The following is a 19,720-nucleotide window of genomic DNA, read 5'->3' as shown; positions in this document are numbered from 1 at the left end:
GTACAAATACTGCAGTGTAGAAATACTCTGTTACAAGTTAAAGACCTTCATTTAAAATCTTACCCAAGTAAAAGTACACAATGTAAATAATTATAATCCTTCACCAAGTAAATACAATGTAAATATGATAATCTTTCACCAGTGGAGGAAGAACTTAACAGATGTTTTACTTCAGTAAAAGTATAAATACTACATTGTAGAAATACCCTGCTACAAGTTAAAGTCCCTACTTAAGTAAAAGTACACAATTAAAAAATAAATACTAATCTTTCACCAGCTGCAGAAGAAGTTCTCATATGTTTCACTAAAAGTAAAAGTAACAAAACCTTCATTTAAAATCTTACCCAAGTAAAAGTACACAAGTACACAATGTAAATAACTTATTCACGAGTGGTGGAAGAACTTAACAGATGTTTGACTTAAGTAAAAGTAGAAATACTACTGTGTCAAAATACTCTGTGACAAGTTTAAATACTGCATTCAAATTTTACTCAAGTTAAAGTACACAAGTACACAATTAAAAAAGAAATACTAATCTTTCACCAGCTGCAGAAGAAGTTCTCAGATGTTTCACTAAAAGTAAAAGTTTTAAAATCTTCATTTAAACTCTTACCCAAGTAAAAGTACACAAGTACACAATGTAAATACATGATAATCCTTCACCAGTGGAGGAAGAACTTAACAGATGTTTTACTTCAGTAAAAGTATAAATACTACAGTGGATAAATACTATGTTACAAGTTAAAGTCCTTCATTTAAACTCTTACTTAAGTAAAAGTACACAATTAAAATAAATTAAAATATTTCACTAGTGGTGGAAGAAGCTTGAGATGTTTGACTTAAGTAAAAGTAGAAATACTACTGTGTCAAAATACTCTGTTACAAGTTAAAAATCCTTCTATTAAACTGGTACTTGAGTCAAAGTAAACAAGTATACAAATAAATAAATGATATCCTTCCCCAATGGCAGAAGAAGTAAAAATAAGTTTAACTTATTGAAGTTATCAGTTAAAATCCTTCATTTAAAATCTCACTCGAGTAAAAGTACACAATTCCAATAAATTATAATCCTTCACCAGTCGTGGAAGAAGTTTTCTGATGTTTCACTTAAGTAAAAGTAGAAATACTAGTGTAGAAATACACTGTATTTAAAAATATATTTATTTTGGGTGTATGTTTGCTCTATTTTGCTGTTTAATGCCCCTATATTTTTTATGTATTTATTAAAGGTAATTATAACATCATTGTAATAATATTTGGGAACTATTGCTTAATATGTTACATGAAGATAACAAACGTATAAATAGATTAAGGGAAATACTCCAGAGAATAAATACCACAAAGCAAAATAAACTCACCCTAAATAAAAGGTTTGGGGATTTTTCCCATTTTATCATCAAGACTGCAAACAGTAAAATGAAGATATTACAAGAAAATATTACTAGTGTTGAAGCGTTGGCATCATATCATCTCGTCTTAAAAAAATGATTGACTTTATTGAATATTGTTTATATTTGTTTTTGATCATCTGGATCATTTATAGAAGTGAGCGTCTTAACACAACAGGAAGTGCTTTTGATTTTTAAAAGTATTTTCTATATCTCCGTTACTCTTCATCACTGATTTGAAAAACATTCAACGACAGCAACAAATGTGGATTAATCCGCCGCTGAAAATAGTCCCCAGCAAATGCAACATTTCCTTTTTTTAACGTCTTCAGTAGGAACCAATGAGCTGAGAGTCAAAGACAGGAAGTCAGACAGTATTGAGACGGACACAGTGTTGACGACAACACCAGACAGCTGTGAATTCTCCTTTTTGACTGCTTTATGTTAATATCGTGAATGAAATTAAATGAAAGTAAAAAGGGACAAAAACATGTGAACTAACAAACATTTACATTTATTTATTTGTTAAAATACAGAGAATACATTTTATAAACGTAAAAACAGAATAAAGAGCACTCCGTGATTGATGAACGTCCATCTGATCAACTCTGAAGGGCTTTAAATGTTTGGATGAAGAGCCTCAAAGAACAGATTCAACAACAAAATAAATCTGATCAAAGAAAAGATTTAAAACATTTAGCTTTTGTTAAAAGCAAACGCTGAAAGCTTGGCGGAGGGATCCAAAGATTTCTTCTTCTTGGCACTATTTTCATCTGCTTCTGCCTGTCCATTTTCTATTTCTCCTCCTCCACCTCCCCCTTCTCCTCCTCCTTCAGCTCTCTTCCTCTTCTTCAGATCAGCTGCATCTCCAGTTTGGCCTTTTGCTCTTTCCGTCCACGACTGAAATGAAACGAGACAAAAAAGATCAGAAGAGGACGTGAAATGAACATGTTAATTACCGAACAGCACAAAAACATATTGTTCATCTGTTTCCATCCACCTACATGAGGACGACTGAAACACACACACAAACACACACTAACACACAAACACACGGTCTGTAATTGCATCCTGTCATGTATAATCACTGCTGACAGGCTGCTGCCTCTTTTTCCCTCTGCGTGGTTTTGTTTATTTATTTTCTGGAGACAAAAGGAAGCGCTTTCCTGGACGTAATGGAGTCGGGATGAATCATCAGGCCTGGTGAGCACACACACACACACACAGCTCACCTCCAGCGCCTGAGGAAGCACTGCCTATTAACCCCCGTTCCTATTCAAACACACATCACCAGCTGTGACGACGCGCTATACACGTGTCACTTTATTGTATTCGGACAGAATAATGTAATTAACACACACACACACACACACTCACACTCACACTCACACTCACACTCACACTCACACTCACACTCACACTCACACACTCTGCAGATCCATTTTCCATTTTTGTTTTATAGCCAAACTGAAAAGTAAAATCCTCCGCTGTCACAGATTATATTTTATCTATTTATTACTTTTTATTTATTGACTTGTTTCATCATTACATGTACTTTTGTTTTCCCGATACAAACTAATTTTGTCGTAAATGTAATAAAAAAAAAAAGGCAAAAAATATGCGCAAGTCATATTTAAATCCAATACCAGTATTTTTAAGGGAGATAAATAAAAGGGGGAAATATTAATACTGAATAATAATAATACATAAAATAATATTAATATGAAATAAAATAATCATGAGTAAAAAAAAAAAAATCAAACTGAAATACATTAAAATAATAAATAATCATAGTAAAAAGGGAAAAAATTGTATAATGAATTAAGTTCAAACTAATTTAAAAGGTAGATTAAAAACTGATTTTGAAACAGCAATTAAAAAAAAGGGGGTTTATAAAGTACATCATCAAAATAATTCCTGTTACTTTGCTCAATAATAAAACAATTCTAAATGAAATGAACTAACATATCATCAGAATGATTTGTGTCGGGTCGCTACAGGTGTCAGTGAGAGGATGGAAATCAAATCAGGAAGTCCAGATAACGGATCAAACGTCCAGATAACGGAGGAGACGATCGCTCAGATAAACCGATTAGGTGACGGACAGAAAACCTGACAGTCTGTTTGATTAGTTTAGGTCATTTATCAAAAAGGAAAATATTCAGGTTCTTGCTACTAAAATATTAGAATTTACTGGTTTTCCCCATTTTATATGACTGTGAATTTAAAATATTTAGGTTTTTGACTGTTGACTGTAAATCAATGTTCTGCTGTGGACGTATTTTAGACACCTACAATAATCAATACCAGTTTAATTGAACGCTATATTTAGAGTATTTTCACCTCTTTGTCTTTCTGTCAGACAGAGCTTTATGACGGGAACTGAATCTGTTATTCATGCTCTCTTCAAAGACACCAGACTCCATTCAGAAAAACACAAATCTTATCTATTCTGTCCACTGCTGCTTCTACACGTTTGTTTGTGTGACTTTGGTCTGAACTAACCTTTTAACACACAAAAAACAACCCCAAGAAATGTCTTCTAGGTTGTAGAATGTGTACATTTGTTTTGTTCTGATGCAAAAAAAATGTTTGAATTCGAATAACAGATATGAAAAGTCTTATTTTTTTTTATATAAATCAGAACACACATCCATAAAAGAACATTGTATCATCACGTGTTGCTCCTGCAGACTGGCCGTCTCTCTGTGGTATTATCATAAGATCAATGCTTTGTGCCCTCGCTGCCAAAACACACTCGACAGGGTTCCCAGGCAACAGGCGTCCCTCCCCCCCCTCCCCCTCCTCCCCTGTCGAGTGTCCTCCGGCTCTCTGCTGACAGTCTTGATGTATGCAGGGTCAGGGACCGGACCACCACACCAACCAACACATCGACGTCTATTAACGCCGGCGTGGTGAACGGATGAGCTGCGTCATCACTGAGCCAACAGACTCTATTTCTATGGATTAAAACAGATCTCTTCATTATTAGTTTTAATGATGTGTTATAATCTTAGAGCTAGTGTTAGGAAGTTAAACATCATAATTCATCTCTAATATCTGTTTTATATTAATGTGAAAACATCTTCAAACTACTGGATTTATTCTAGTTCATCACCAACACTACATTTTACAGATTACATGTGAACACGTCATGATAACGTTATAATTTACCTTCAGCCAATACTCATTTAACTGAACAGAGCCTGAACGCATCACAATGTAACTGCCTGAGCGCCTAACTGACGGTTTCACTGGTCGCTGTGCTCTTCAGGCCAAACCAGATCAAAGCAGGAGGAACAGGAAACGCCCGGCTAGAAACACCTTTCTCCTCTGAAGGAGCAGATGAACACGTTGGGTTTTCTTTGGTTCTTTTAGATTGACTGTAGTTGACGAAGAGGAAACAATGATTTAAAGGTTCGAGGCTACATTTTAAAGATAAGCTGATATCACATCATTAGCCTTGAAATATTACAATGAAAACACTCGGAAGTGTTCGTCTGGAAAAGCCAAACAACACAGTTTTCTACCTGTAATTTACCAAACAAACGATTAAATATATAAAATGTTGGCCTGGCTAAAGATAATGCGATACGACATCTTCTACTGTTACGCCATTATTGGGAGTTTGTTCATCGAGATAAGCAGAAGGTGTTAAACCGAAGACGAGGGCGCAACAAGATGACGTAAACAAAAGAGCGTCAGTCAAACCTCAAACGATGAAAATGTAAACATTACATTTGTGTTTGTTTTGTGTGTTAATGTGAGGAGATCGTTTCTGTCTCTAGCGGATCAGAAGCCGTAGTGGACGTTGAAGTCACATGCTTCCTGTACGTCATCATTTAATCACAGAGTCTGTTTACATTGTAATTTGTCTCCTTTTCCCCCCCGAATCTTCTGTATTATAACCATAAACTGTGAATAAGAAGTGGACGTAGTCATGGTGACATCGTTGGTTTGTGGACTGATGTTTTGAAGCCTCGAGTTCGGAAATTTGGTCGTCGTCCATCTTGGCTTTTTGCAGCCAGTGACCATATTTGGCCGTTATTTGTCGGATGCTTAAAATTTGATTCCTTATTTTTTTTCACAAACTAAAGCTGAAATCTAAATAAAATAAATGCCAATAACATCTTGAAACAATTCCAATCGTGATTAAAACCAAACTCTTCTATAGTTTCTCTGTAGATTACAGATTATTTGCTTTTCCAGACTCCATCTCTTGTTTTGACCCTGGCGCTCCTCTCTGAACCCCCTCGGTGTTTCTCACCAGTCGCTCCTCTGCCGACAGCGTCCTGAAACGCCCCATGGCCTCTTTGATGACGTCCGTCTCCTCCAGGTCCGGCTGGTCGGCGGTGATGCTCTTCCTGTTCTCCTCCAGCCAGAACTGGAAGCCCGTCTTCGGTCTGAACAGACAGTCAACGACACAAACGAGTCAGTCCACCTTCTAGCTTCTGGTTTAGTCACTTCACAAAGAGCTGTACGACTCCATCCTTTACCTCTTGTTTTCTGTGTTGTCTGCAGGAGAAGCTGGAGGCGGAGCTTCTGGTTGTTTCTGCGGCTCTGCAGCCGGCTGTGAGTTCTCCTGAGTCTTCTTCTTTGAGCTCGTCATCTGCAGCAGAGTGGACTGAGTCTGGAGAGGAAATATGAGCAAATATCTCCAGTTACATTATCCAGTCCGGCAACATAGATATGCACAGGCACATCTACAGGAGCAGGACTTTTACACTGCAGTGAAAATCAAGGCCACAGAGAAAAAACTGTGACAGGAGCCAAAAGGCCCGGTGTTCAGAGGGCTAGAAAGATGAGCCAGGCTGTAAAGTTGGATCGTGGTACCTTGGTTCTGGGCCGGGGGGCCAGCGGTTTGAGGACGGGGCCTTTTCCCGGTTTCCCTGCAGATCCGCTGAGCGGAGACGACTTCCTGCTGGACGTCATGTTGTCCAGGATGTTGGCCACTCGAGGCTGAGGCGACGAAGACGAGGGCCTCGCTGAGCCGAGGACCTGCAGGAGTCATGATTAAAGCTTCATCATTCTTCCTCCGAACATGTCTCCCTTCATATCAAACTTTCTGTATATTCACCCTTAAAGAAATCAAACATAACGCCTTCAAAATATTACCTTGAAAGGATTTGCACGTCCGACTTTACCAACTGTAAAAAAGAAAAGACGCAAGATGCCAATTTAAACAAAAAAGTATTTTTTCCAGACTCAAAGTGGATCTCTGATCATACGCCTGCTGGAATCCTTATCATGCGAATTATTTTAACCCTTGTTAAACATTGTTGTTGTTTAGAAGATAAAATACATTATATATGAATATTTTTTCCATTTTCCTTGAGTTAAACCTTTTAACAAACTTCAATTCTGATCATAAAGAGTTTTTACCCTTTAAATTCCTGTTTATTTACATTATGCCAAACATTTTTATTATTTCCTATATAATTAATGCTAGAGTAATTTCAATTTTTTCAGTCTGAGCTGTCAGTGACTTAAAAGCAATATTAATTTGGATTCCTTTAATTTCTTTGTTCAGCTTCAGAATTTTTATTTTCACTGAGTTAAATCTTTTAACAAACTTCAGTCCTGATCAATACTCCCAAACATTCTTTCATTTGTAGAATAGTTATAATATAACAGTAGTTTATTTATTACTTAGGTTCAGCTTCCAGAATTTTAAATAAAAAAAACAAATTCTTGCCAAAACTGATGCCATGTGCATAAACAGGCAATGATCGAAATACAAAAGCCAAAAAAAGTCCCTATTGATGCATAAAGGATTAACGGTATATGGCAATGAAACCAAAACTCTACTGTTTACAATTCAATATCTCATTATTAGATATCTACCTTGATGTAGATCTTGTTTACTCACTTGGTGTCAGAGAAGGAATCACAGGTGAAGATGCTTCTTTAGCAAACGGATTCACACCTGCAGAATGAGACACGTCCAACATGAGAATCACTGACATCTTTCACTGAAAACAGAGTTTATAAAAGAGGTGGAGCTGACGTTTTCTGGTTTCTGCTTCCTCCTCCTCCGCCTCCTCCTCTTCCTCTCTGAGCTCTTCTACTTGCTCCTCTTCCTCCTCCTGATTTCGTCTGTTGCCATGACGCCCTCCTGTGACCTCGCTCTGACCGTACCTGTCCAAATAAAAAAACAGTTTATCAAAATCTATTCCACCTACTGAAGCATCGTAGCTTCTGATTAAATGTTATAATCCTGATCAGAATCATTTAATATTGAATATTAGCCAATAACACGTCAGATAAGGTTCTTATATTTACTTTAATTATGTCTCTGCACACAGAGTCCAGCCTTAAAACTACAGGTGAGAACCTGAATGATCGTTACCCAGAAGGCCGTCTGGCGGCGATGTATTCCGGCTCTACTTCCTGTTCCTCCGGCTCCTCCTCCTCCTGGATCTGGTTGGCCTTCTCCAGGGCGATCTCGCTGAGCCGCTGGGCGAGGGCCATGCGTCTGGACCGGGACGCGTACCGGATGGCCAGAGTCACCACGTTCTGGTCCATGAGCTCGGCCAGCTCCACGCAGCGGAACTCCCTGTCCAGCTTACAGGACAGCTGGAAGACAAGGATTCACGTTTTTACATGAGCACCCTGAACGCATCGTGGAAGAAAAAAGTTATTCTAAGAAAGCGGAAAAGTGCCCAAAGTCATTAACATTTATTTCTACAATTAAAAAAATGACAAGGTTGTACAAAATGTAAACCATACTTTGGTGTTTTGTTTTTTTCCTCTTTACTGAAGATTTCATTAAACTTATTAATCATTATCTTTTTTTTTTTTTTACATGTTTTACTCCTCATTGTGGTGGCTTTTGCTGCATACTCAGAGCTATATATGACTTTAATAACCGAAGTTTCAACAATCTGAACAGAAAACGAAAAAATTAATGCTGCATTTGAGATTAGTTGTTTTCAGTTATTTAAACTGTACTATTCTCTATTAGGTAGTGTACAGTTCATGGTTTGTGTTAAGCTAGCATTAGCACTCATTCAGTTATTTCCAAGCAAATAATAATAATAATAATAATAATAATAATAATAATATATATATATATACAAAAATAAATAAATATTTATATATCTATATATAAATAAATATATATATATATAAATAAATATATATAAATAAATATATAAAATGATCAGTATAGTTATAATTACAATTTTAATAATTTGCATAATAATAACAATAATCATGATAATCATAATGTAATAATCATTCTCAAAATTATTATTGCTATTATTATTATTATAAATATATTGTTATATTATGATATATTCTTATTATGAAATATAATATTATATTTTGTAAGTTAATATATTAATATATATATTATATCTTATAACATAATATAAATATATGTATATTGTAATAAATATTAAAAAAGACAAACTTCAGTACGTGCTCCATCTGATCAGGATCTTAATCAGTGATGATCATAATAATTAATAAAGATTGTGACTGAAGTTTTCAGACTCACTGCGAACATCTTCATGAGGAGCTCCTGCTGCTCCTTCTGGGACCGAGTCTGTCCGTCCTCGTCGACCTCGTAGCCGCTGGACGACAGGAAGCTGAAGTGGTTGTGGAAGAGGACGGAACGCCAGAACTGCTCCTGGAGGAGGAGAGAGGAGGACAGGTGAGGAGAGAGGCGGCGAGAGGAGGACGAAGGAGGACAGAGGAGGAGAGGTAAAGGAAGAGGAAGAGGAGAGATGAGGTTTACCTCCATCTGTCCTTTCTCTGTGGAGGTCTGACACAGAGGCAGCTTGAAGGGCAGGATGGCCACAGCCGGTCTGGGCAGAGTGGGAGGATACCTGGAGCCTTTACAGGGAATACACCTGACAGGAAGAGAAAACAAACTCTAAAACATGATAATAAACCAGCAGGAACAACAGGATCACATCAGGGTCAGGAAATATGAGACATCTAACTGGTTATTTTGCACATTTCAGTTTTATTATTCTACTATTTTACAAAGCATACAGCAATTTTTAGATTTGAATCCAAACGTCTGCTTGATCTGGCTGGTGCCAAACAGCAACTATACTAATGCAAATTTTCTATTTTAAACAGGCGGGAACCTCCGGTTCTGAAACGTGAAGCCAGAGCAGGAACGTCTGAAACCTGCATTCTCTCTCCTGTCCATCAGGGGGCGACTCCTCTGGTTGTATAGAAGTCTATGAGAAAATGACTCTACTTCTCTCTTGATTTATTCCCTCAGTAAACATTGTAAACATGAGTTTATGGTCTCAATCTCTAGTTTCAAGTCTTCTTCAATACAGCATGATGTTCATTTAGTAAATGATGCTCCATTTAGATTCAGATTCCTGCTCATTGTCTTCAGTGATCATTCTCTAGAACATTATCAGTGATGATCTAGCCGCTATGACTGATGGGGGAGTCATACATTAATATATTCCTCTCTGTGGACGTCTGATTTAAAAGGTAATATTCATACAATATTCAGCTGTAACCTGCCTCCATCACTATTTTCAAAGAATAGACGACACGTAACCAGCATCATGTGTGTAGAAGCCGACAGAAACATTACAGTGGAGGAGAGAGAGTCACCTGAGCTGCTGAGGGTTCTCGTGTATCCCGACCACCCAGTAGTGGTCCGATTTGCTTTTGCAGGTTTCTCTGGTGTTACACACTGGAGTCCACGTGTTGCCAAGGGAACGGTTCAGCATCCGGACGACTCCATCCGAATCCACATAGCACGGGGTACCTGAAAGATAACCGGGGAGTCATCTTACAAATCCAAAAAAGTATCCAAAACTAGTTGTTTCTGCTGCTTTAATAAACAAGGTCAAACATATGTTGTCCACAAACGGACCCTCGGCAGTGAATCCGAGCCAGCACAGGTGAGCTTTGTGGGACAGAGGGAGCGGTTCTCCGTTGATGAGCTGCCTCTTCCTTCGACCGAACTGCAGCAGCTGGACGCCCAGAGCTTGATCCCCGTCAAAACCTGGAGCTGAGGACGGAAATGAAGACACAAGAACCAACGTAAGGCCTCGATAAAGATTACAAAATATGTTTTTGAGTGACGCTTCAATATATTCTTCAGTGTCTGTTTTAATACACAGCATATAATGTCGATTTAGGTCATTTACTATAATGTTTTTGTCTATTTGCTGGTCAGTTCCCAAAGCACGCTGTAGTGTTTAGAGTTTCATAGCAGTTACTGGTTTCATTTCATTTTTTTGCTAAATGAAAATGAATTTAACCGTCAATCACAGTCAAATTGCAGATGCCCTAAAAGACAACATTTTATGAATGAAACTGATGCAACAGATGCAAAATAACTGATGAGATTAACTAAAAGTGTCTCAAACAATCAAAATACTGAAGGATTACTGAACTCTTTAATCTTCAGAGGCCTTAAATGATTGAAAATCACCCAAAAATGAGCCTGGCAGACTATTGTCCACTATAGCGCTCTACTGAATGTGATTTGGTGTTATTTATGTTCAAAGCTTCTATTATGTTTTTTGTATGAAGCTTCAAATGTTATATGACGTTATCACTCTAAATTATGTGAAAAAATAGATATTTTTTTGTTATTGTGATTATATAAATGTAATCTTATGGTGCTGTTAGATTGCTGCTAGACCGCTCTGTTAATACAGGTGCCTCTCTTGAGGAGAGAAAACTAGTGTTTGACCGCAAAATGTTGTTTTTAAAGGCTAAACGTCAAAAAATATTGATATTTGATTTCGTTAGATAAAAATATGTTGTGAGTGGAGTTTTTGGAAATGTTTAGTAGGATACTAATAAAATCAACTTTTTTTTTTTTTTTTTTTTTTTTTTACAGCAGACGTCATCAAACACATGCCCGCACATGTTGGCAAAGGAAGTGTTGTCATGCCCCGCGTGTGTGTGTGTGTGTGTGTGTGTGTGTGTGTGTGTGTGTGTGTGTGTGTGTGTGTGTGTGTGTGTCTCTGTGTCTCTCTAACCTCTGTGGTAGACGATGAGCAGCTGCTCTCCGTGTCCGACCATACAGACCACGTTCCCCTGCAGGCTGAAGATCTCTTTCTGGACTCCTCCGATGGAGAAGAGTCGGAGCATCATGGCGCTGGTGGCGACGGCCGCCCAGCTCTGACCGAGACACAGCGCCCGAACGTCCTCGCCCTCCGGCAGGTCCACCATCCACTCCTTGTTGGTGTCCCAGGACGAGAAGTGGAGGCACTGAAGCTTACTGAGGAGGAGGAGGAGGAGGAGGAGGAGCGGTGAGAAGATTTAACATGAACAAGTCACACAGTAACGGGACAGAAGGATGTTTCACCTGGCGAGCTCGTCCGTGCTGGGACACGCCAGCAGCACGGCCTCCTGGGAAAGATCCGCCATGGTGTGACCCAGCGAGTTGGTGAGGTGCATGGCGTGGTGCACGGCCGTGTCGTGAAACTCAACGTCGATGGCGTTGTCCTGCTCGTCGTTGTAGCCGCGAACGATTCCCACCGAGTTCCACATCTGAGGGACAAGTCGTTTGTTACTACATGTGAGACTGGAAATCTTTTTATTATCATTTTAGGGAGTCTAATGTTGTGTTCACACCATATGCAAGGCCTCTGAACTCAGAAAACAATCATTTTAAGACCTGACAAAACACAGACTTAGACTTTTTGCAAATTTCCCCGCTGCGGGACTAATAAAGGATTATCTTTTTTCGGTTTGGTAAACTCCAGTAAATACAGCTTGGTGACATTTAAACCAGACAGGCGCCTAGTCTCCTGGGATATCTGGGACTTGTAAACAAGAACAAAGCAGCAATAGTTCTGATTTCAGCCACGATTGATGACGGTTGTCTACACAGAGAGGCTACACACTCCTCCAGCGCGTGTGACGCAAAAAACCCAATGATCAAACTCTGGAGGCGATAATTTGCTTTGTTTGTTGTGAACGCAGCTTAAGGGGATGTTCACATGACGCAGTGTCAACGTAGACATGTGGCTACTATTCAGGGTGTGATGGTTAATAAAAGGAGGAGGAGTTAGTCATTTTAAGTTCACAGAGCTTCACATTTTGTGCAACAGATTATTTGACTTGTGTTACCTTTTCTGTGCAAAGACGTCAAACTGAAGATGTCAAATGGAGCATTAAAGCTACAGTGACAGATTTGCAGTTCCTTTATTTTGACTTTGTTTAGTTTAGTCAGAGAAGCTTACTGCTAAATCACCAGTCATCATCTTCATCATCATCATCATGCTCTTCACAATGCACAGGTTTAGTTGCTTAGTAACGGCAGACACGACAGAAAAGCAGTGAAACGATCTTTTTTTGAAAGGCTAAACGCCAACAAATACTGACTGAAGCATAATATTTTATGTCAATTCCAAAATGACAACATTTACCTTTTTTTCCATAAAGTAAGAAATTAATAAAACATATTTGCATCTTGGAGAAAAGGATGAAAGCAGCACAACAAAATGATTCTACCATGAAGCGGTGAGTGAGGTGAGCCGGAGTGGAGCCCGGCTGAAAGGCCTTCTGGGGCGCCGTCGGTAGAGGTCCATCGTAGACGGGACGAAGGGGCGCCATCGGAGCCGCCGCCGGCACGATGGTGCTGCTCGCATCGTCATCGTTCACAAATTTGTCCCAACCGGTCTTCAGCGATCCGGTGTCTGAAGAAAAGACACATCAATAGAACAGTTTGTAATAGTTAAAACTAAACTTCACTCAACAAGAAGACAGATTCCCTTTTTCTCCTTCTGATGAGATTTACTTCTTGTGCAAAAGTCTCAATCGATCAACAGAAAACACATTTTCAACTTTGATTATTTTATAAATTTATGTTGCAATAACAGCAAATGTTCTCTCCTTTTATTTCTTTTCTATGTTATTGTCTGAATATGATATTTTGGGGGTTTTAGGTTTTAAGTATAGCCAGTGTGCATATAAAAGGAATTTCACATGTGACATTTTTTTTAACCACCAAAATCTAATTTAATTCTCGAGTCCGAATTGGAATAAAGAAATTAGATTTTCGGGGCGTTTTTTGCTTTGATTTAATGTTTTTTACAGAATCTGGTTAAAGCAAAGGGTTTACTATTCTAAATGACACATGTAGAATTAAATGTTTTTTAATTAAATATCACAATTTTATGCTTTTGTTGATGGAACCATCTGTCCCAACATGATGTGTTCAAGGACCATCGGAAAGATGAAAATCTGACAATACTGACGGTCTTTACAGCTTCTGTGGACTTTTTGAATCTACAACAAGGAGCGCTGAAGAGTCTCGTTAGTTTTTTTTTTCATCCTGACAGTTTCTAAACTCACTTCCTGTTGTTTTACGTCTTTAATCGGTCATTGATCCTCGTCATCACTCACCCATGGAGTTCTCATCGTCCAGGATCGCCCCTCGGTTCCTCACCCGCCCCGTGGCAGGCATGAGGAAGTCGTCGTCGTCATCGTCGTCCCCGGCGACGGGTTTCTTCACCGGTGAGTTTGTGTCGCTCAGACCTTCATCCATCACTCTGTCATCGTCGTCGTCGTCAAACAGGGCGTCGTAGTCTTTTCCTGGTTTTTTTGCCGTTGCTTGCTGAAAGTCGAGAGACGGAGATATTTAACATAAACACGATGTAATAAAAAACAAGACAAATGTTGTGTTTTGTTGTGTGTTTTGCCAGGAAAATAAAAAGATTGATTGTCGTGGAATTTAAAAGAGCGATAAGAACAATTTTAGAGTATTGTCACCGTTTTAAAAGTATGCAAGTAGATATAACACGATTAACATTATTACTAATACATTAACATAATTAACACTATTAAAGATATAGTAACATAATTACGAATATATTTACATTATTATTAATACATTGATATTATTCAAAAGGAAAAGCAGCAAATCTTCACATTTGTGAAGCTGTAACCATCAAATGTTTTTACTTCTTTTTTAATGACTCAAAAATATTTTATTATACATTTTCTGTCAATTGATTAACCGACGAGTCAATTCAGCTCTACTTATACATTTTCATGTTTTGTGCGAAAAAAAAATTTTGAATCTGCAAAATAACTTAAATTGTCACAGAACGGTAGTGAAGTAGAAGCATAAAGTAGCATTAAATAAAATATTCAAATAAAGTACAAGTACCTCAAACTTGTAAGTTTACTTAGTTACATTCCACCTCTGCCTAGTTGGTATTACAGAGTTGTAATCAACATTTAGAAGGTGTGTTTCCTGATCAGTACCTTGTTGGTGGAGGTGGAGGTGGAGGTGGAACTGCTGAATCCGTCCAGCAGACCCAGACAGCCCTCGGTGTCGGTGTAGGCTATCTGGCTGCCTGACGGGTTCCAGGCCAAACTGCACACCGTGAAGCCTTTCTCGTGCTTCTGCCTGCAGAGGAGACGAGACAACGTCAACTGTAGATGATCCTGAACGTCTGGTCGAACATGGCGGCAACAACGCAGACGCTGCTTTGGCCGGTTGGTAACAGGATCATTTGAACGACAACTTTCAATGCTCTTATTTTGTCGATCCTCACCTTTCCACGCAGAGCTTCCTGTTCACGTCCCACACCGTCAGTGATCCCCCCACGCTGCCAACCGCCAGGAACTGACCACACGGAGACCAGGCCACCACGTTGATGAGCTGCAGAGACAACAGGGTGGAAAAAAAGAGTTTGAAAATGAGGAGGAAACACATTTTTGTGCCTTCAGATTGTATCCGATATTTGGTCTGATGATGTGCGTCAGGCTGCAGAGAGACTTCATCTCATGTCAGATAAAGGATGGTGGGGGGACAGAGAGCAGGAAGGAACACGGGAGGAAAAAAGAACAAAATTAATCAGATAGAAAGTGTTTTAACAAAGCAGCAAACAGGTTATGTTTGCCCACAAGTAGTCTCCTAGCAACAAGGAGTGAGGCGGAGAGACCGTAAGACCTGTTGCTGCCGCCGGCCACCAGCCAGCAGTGTAGCATGGTATTAGCAAGGTAGCTAGCTAACAAGCCAGCCTTTAAATTTAGTAAAAGTTAATGCTCAATCCACACACTCTTGTCAATTTCTATCAAGAGATACTTGACAACTTTGTTCGGCTCAATTTCTGTAACCAGTGTTGCATGAAAGCATGCTGGAATTAACAAGCTAGCTAAGTAGCCACCTGTCCTCTAGTTAGTTAGCCAATTCCACCATGCTTTTATGCTACCCTCGTTATCGGTATAGGTGTGATCCTGTTTTTCCACCATAAATTGACGCAGAACAGGCTCAAATTGGTGAACAGAAACTGCGTTTGAGGCTCACATTTTCTTGCCCAAGGATCCTAAAAACCCCTGTTGGTATTCCCCCCTGTATTTGGATTGGTTGGTTTGTATACGCGGGTTGTAGCAGCATCATCTTGGACTAACGACTGAAAATTGTTGCCCCTAAACATGCTCATAGAGTACATCCACCTGGACTTCACCCACCTGTGTCTGCAGGTCATCGGACAGCGTGCTCACAAGATCCCAGGACCCTCGCTCATACAGGTGGACCTTCGTCTCCACAGGAACCGCTAATAACTGAGCACAGAAACAGATATTTTGACATTGATTAGATCATAATCATGTAACTAGATTTAACAGTAACCAGCTCTAAAGAGGTGCGTCACCCACCTTTGCCGTCACAGGCTGCCAGGCCAGCCGACACAGAGACTTTGCATTACTGATGTCGTTGGTCTTCTGCAGCAGAGGCCAGCTGATCACCTGAGACTGAACGGACACAAAGCAGATCAGAGTCTGACACCCTGGACTGATGGGAGTGCAGATAAATAAAATAAAAAACACTGACGTACCTGGTCCTCGATGTTCCACACCACCACGGAGCCGTCGCAGCTGGCAGACGCCTGACGGAGAGAGCAGAAGATTTGGATTTGTTGCTGAAAATGTGCCACAAGTCTCTGCCTGACAATATGTTTCTTTACTCGAATCCCTCTCACATGACTCATTGCATTTCTAACATCCAGAGAAAAAAAGGTTTACGCACCAGGAAGTCATCTTTGGGGTCAAAGGTGACACTGAGGACGGGCGCCTCGTGGCCTCGCAGCGTTTTCTGCTGGCTGCTGTCCGACACCTCCACCACCTTAACCATGAAGTCACTGCAGGAAAACAGAGGGATGAATAAGAACAAATATGTGGAAAACTGGCACGTGAATGTCATCTGTGTTCACACGTGACCGACAGAACGGAGGGACATCAGCTGTGAAGTGCAAATTGTCAAATCAATGAAAGAAGGAAGCAGAATAATCCTGATTCCCTGCAGATGTCAAATTCGCCCTAACAGCCTCAGACGCCTGATTTTTTTTTTTTTAAATCAATACCACAACAGAAATTACCGGTGTGAAAATAGCAGCATCAATAAGGCGCCATGCTCTGAGCTTTCATTGCTGTGATAAACTCGCTCGGGGAGAATCAATTCTGGCAGCAAACAAGACGTTTATGTCCAATAAAGACTGATCATAAAGAGATCCATGGTGGTGCTCCGTCTGTGAGGAGGAGACGTGGTCCAGACACACTGTTCTGAACTGGAACAACAACACTGAACATAATGATGATCACAGTCTGGGTTAGTCAGAGCGGACTGAACACAGCGGACACGTTACGCACGACAGCTTCTTCACCTGCCGCCACGGGACACGCCGGAGCGGAGAGAACGCGCATCGCTTCACAGAGTAGACGTGACGTTCACTCGTCTCTCGGGTTCTTATCTGGGATCAGTGGTGAGAACAGACTCAGGATGAACCCATGAGTCAGCTGGACGACCTCATAGCTGAAGATACATACATTTGAAATTCGATTTCTTTAAGGGTTATTGTCCATATGGGCGGAGCCTCTGTAATAAAACATTTTAAACCAGTTTGTTGATTGATAGTCTACCAGTAAAGACTTTAACCTGCAGCGTCAGCAAAAGTTCAAATAGCTGAACGTCTGGACAGTTTGTTATATATTGGACAGATTAAAAATAGAATAGAATTTGGTATTTATACATACATGTACATACATATATACGAAGACACACACACACACACACAAGGGTTCTGGGTCGTCTCCATGACATGACTCGATAAGGACTCAGTCAGACATTTCTCCGTTCTCAGCTGAGATGAAGGGCTTTCGGTTTCATTAAAAGCGTTAATTCATATTTAAGGATTCTGTTATTCTACAGTATTGTTGTTTGTAGTTTATTTGTTTTTGAATAAGAGGCATTTCTCATAAGCTTCTGGTGTGTTTAATGCATGTTTGTTCAAACAATAGTCAAATAGCTAAATTTAAAGCCGATTACCTTTCCAACAAACGAATAATCAAGTAGTTTAATATTTGGGTCCAGCCGCTTTAAAGCCAGGGTTGGTAATATTGAGAAACTATCAAGAGAACGATGGATTTAAAAAATGAATCAACCCAAAAACCAGACCAGTGTTACCAACTATTTGACAATGAAGGTAGCAGCTTTGGGCCTCCATCCAAACACACTCCCCCAGAATTATCATCAAGAACGTAAACAACCAACATGGCTACTGTTAGCACTCACAGCTGTTAAGCTAGCAGCTTGTGGAAGACTCAGGTGAAGAACAATGAGCGCAGGCAGGTAAACCCATCAATCAGGCTCTCTGCAGTCCTGTGACAGCCACAGATTCTGGATTGTTTTCATTCTTCGTCAAAGCATTTGATTCATTGAATGCTGTCATTGTTATTTCAAATAAAAATATATGTTTTTGAAGAAGATAACCAACCCTGACTCTAAATCAGTGAGCGAGGAGATAAGATCCTCTGCTTCTCGTTGTGGTTTTATTAAAGAGGATCATAAGTACCTGGACCCGGCAGCGACTCTGGAGCCGCTGCTGTTGAAGGTGACGTGTGTGGCGTTGGTGGTGAACCGGGTCAGGATGCCGTCCGGCTCGCCGTCGGGAAACGTGTGGATCTGCACCGTGTTGTTGGAGCTCGCCGTCACCAGCTTGCCATTCTGTGGAGAGAAGGATAAGACTCAATCCTCAACTGACTCATTTACAAAAGATTACATCATCAAAGATCCAAAACATACAGAAGACAGATGGTGACCGACCTTGAGTGCGAGAGAGTACGCCTTCTCCCCGACGGTGATGAACTTTGGGTCGTCATCATCCAGACCCTCCCAAATACGAACGTCTCCATCATTACCACAGGTCACAATGAACCTGAGGACGATTTATCACGGTCAGGTTTGAATATCGTGAAGCAGAAAAGTAATTTTTTATATATATATATATTTTATATATTCAGAAAGTGAAGATTTAAAAGGTGAAGTGTGCAACATTTGTCATCATCTAGCAGCTCCAGTGTGCCAAGCGTTTAGGAAGATTTGATGTGAAAATGTGAATATCCCTATTATAAAGCCAGTGTTTGGTTTGTCCATTCTGGGCTACCGTAGAAACATGGCAGACTCTGTGAAGAGAACCCACTCTGTATATGTAGATATAACTTCTCATTCTAAAGGTAACAAAAACACATCAATTAGTATTTTTAGCTGATTATACACTTAAGAAAACATACTTATTAATATTATATTCCATTTCTATCAATACATCCCCATAAATGCTTCACACTGTTACTTTAAATCAACTTACTATTGTGCATCCTGATTATTAAGAGCTATTTGCTACGGTGTTTTTGACCAAATAAGACTGTTTTTGCTGCAAGATTTCTTGTAAGACTATAAACTTGTGTAAAGTAAAAAATGCACTTCATCATTTCTTATTTTCAAATTGTAAAATGTGATTTTTGTTGGTCATTTATTAATCTTATTGAGCATCATGTGTGAATTTTATCTTAAAGAGTTATTTCTATTTAACATTTAATGTTTTCCTGTCATTATTAATATCTCTTGACTAGTAATATTAGACAGTAATGTGACATATAAAGAGTTCACACTGTATTTGTTGCATTTTTATGCAAAATAAAGTCTTTACTGCACAATGTTGTTTTGCATTACTGAAGGAACATGATGTGCAGATATAGAAAGTCATAAATCAAAGTTAAGTGCACAATAACACTGTAGAAGTAAACAAAAGACTGATGAATCTGAAGCTTTTAACTAGTAATATTAGACAGTAATGCTTTTTTATGCATAATAAAGATATAATATATATATATAAATGGTCATAAATCAATGTATTTGTTGCTCTTTATGCATAATAAAGATATAATATATATATAAATGGTCATAAATCAATGTATTTGTTGCTTTTTATGCATAATAAAGATATAATATATATATAAATGGCCATAAATCAATGTATTTGTTGCTTTTTATGCATAATAAAGATATAATATATATATATAAATGGTCATAAATCAATGTATTT

The 19,720-nt window shown here is 39.1% G+C and overlaps 1 protein-coding gene across 1 annotated transcript in view; it reads right to left on the bottom strand.

Moving 5' to 3' along the window:
• Positions 1 to 1,912: 1,912 nt before the first annotated feature.
• The window catches only part of wdhd1 (WD repeat and HMG-box DNA binding protein 1), a 19,483-nt gene continuing 1,675 nt past the window's right edge, over positions 1,913 to 19,720 (bottom strand). Inside the window, exons 3-26 of the mRNA XM_054612185.1 lie at positions 18,442 to 18,553; positions 18,191 to 18,342; positions 16,369 to 16,480; positions 16,178 to 16,228; positions 15,999 to 16,094; positions 15,813 to 15,905; positions 14,894 to 15,000; positions 14,601 to 14,745; positions 13,737 to 13,947; positions 12,843 to 13,027; positions 11,692 to 11,876; positions 11,363 to 11,604; positions 10,243 to 10,380; positions 9,978 to 10,134; positions 9,130 to 9,244; positions 8,890 to 9,021; positions 7,738 to 7,964; positions 7,396 to 7,526; positions 7,258 to 7,314; positions 6,504 to 6,535; positions 6,222 to 6,386; positions 5,885 to 6,018; positions 5,656 to 5,791; positions 1,913 to 2,288 (exon numbers count right to left, since the gene is read on the bottom strand). Of these exons, the coding sequence (XP_054468160.1) occupies positions 2,085 to 2,288; positions 5,656 to 5,791; positions 5,885 to 6,018; positions 6,222 to 6,386; positions 6,504 to 6,535; positions 7,258 to 7,314; positions 7,396 to 7,526; positions 7,738 to 7,964; positions 8,890 to 9,021; positions 9,130 to 9,244; positions 9,978 to 10,134; positions 10,243 to 10,380; positions 11,363 to 11,604; positions 11,692 to 11,876; positions 12,843 to 13,027; positions 13,737 to 13,947; positions 14,601 to 14,745; positions 14,894 to 15,000; positions 15,813 to 15,905; positions 15,999 to 16,094; positions 16,178 to 16,228; positions 16,369 to 16,480; positions 18,191 to 18,342; positions 18,442 to 18,553 (3,319 nt within the window). The 3' untranslated portion in view covers positions 1,913 to 2,084. The remainder of the gene's footprint in view (positions 2,289 to 5,655; positions 5,792 to 5,884; positions 6,019 to 6,221; positions 6,387 to 6,503; positions 6,536 to 7,257; positions 7,315 to 7,395; positions 7,527 to 7,737; positions 7,965 to 8,889; positions 9,022 to 9,129; positions 9,245 to 9,977; positions 10,135 to 10,242; positions 10,381 to 11,362; positions 11,605 to 11,691; positions 11,877 to 12,842; positions 13,028 to 13,736; positions 13,948 to 14,600; positions 14,746 to 14,893; positions 15,001 to 15,812; positions 15,906 to 15,998; positions 16,095 to 16,177; positions 16,229 to 16,368; positions 16,481 to 18,190; positions 18,343 to 18,441; positions 18,554 to 19,720) is intronic.

Source organism: Anoplopoma fimbria, chromosome 2, assembly GCF_027596085.1.
Source record: "Anoplopoma fimbria isolate UVic2021 breed Golden Eagle Sablefish chromosome 2, Afim_UVic_2022, whole genome shotgun sequence".
In the NCBI taxonomy this organism is placed as follows: domain Eukaryota; kingdom Metazoa; phylum Chordata; class Actinopteri; order Perciformes; family Anoplopomatidae; genus Anoplopoma; species Anoplopoma fimbria.
Note: the sequence above shows the minus strand (reverse complement) of the source record. Positions and strands in the feature narration are given on the sequence as shown.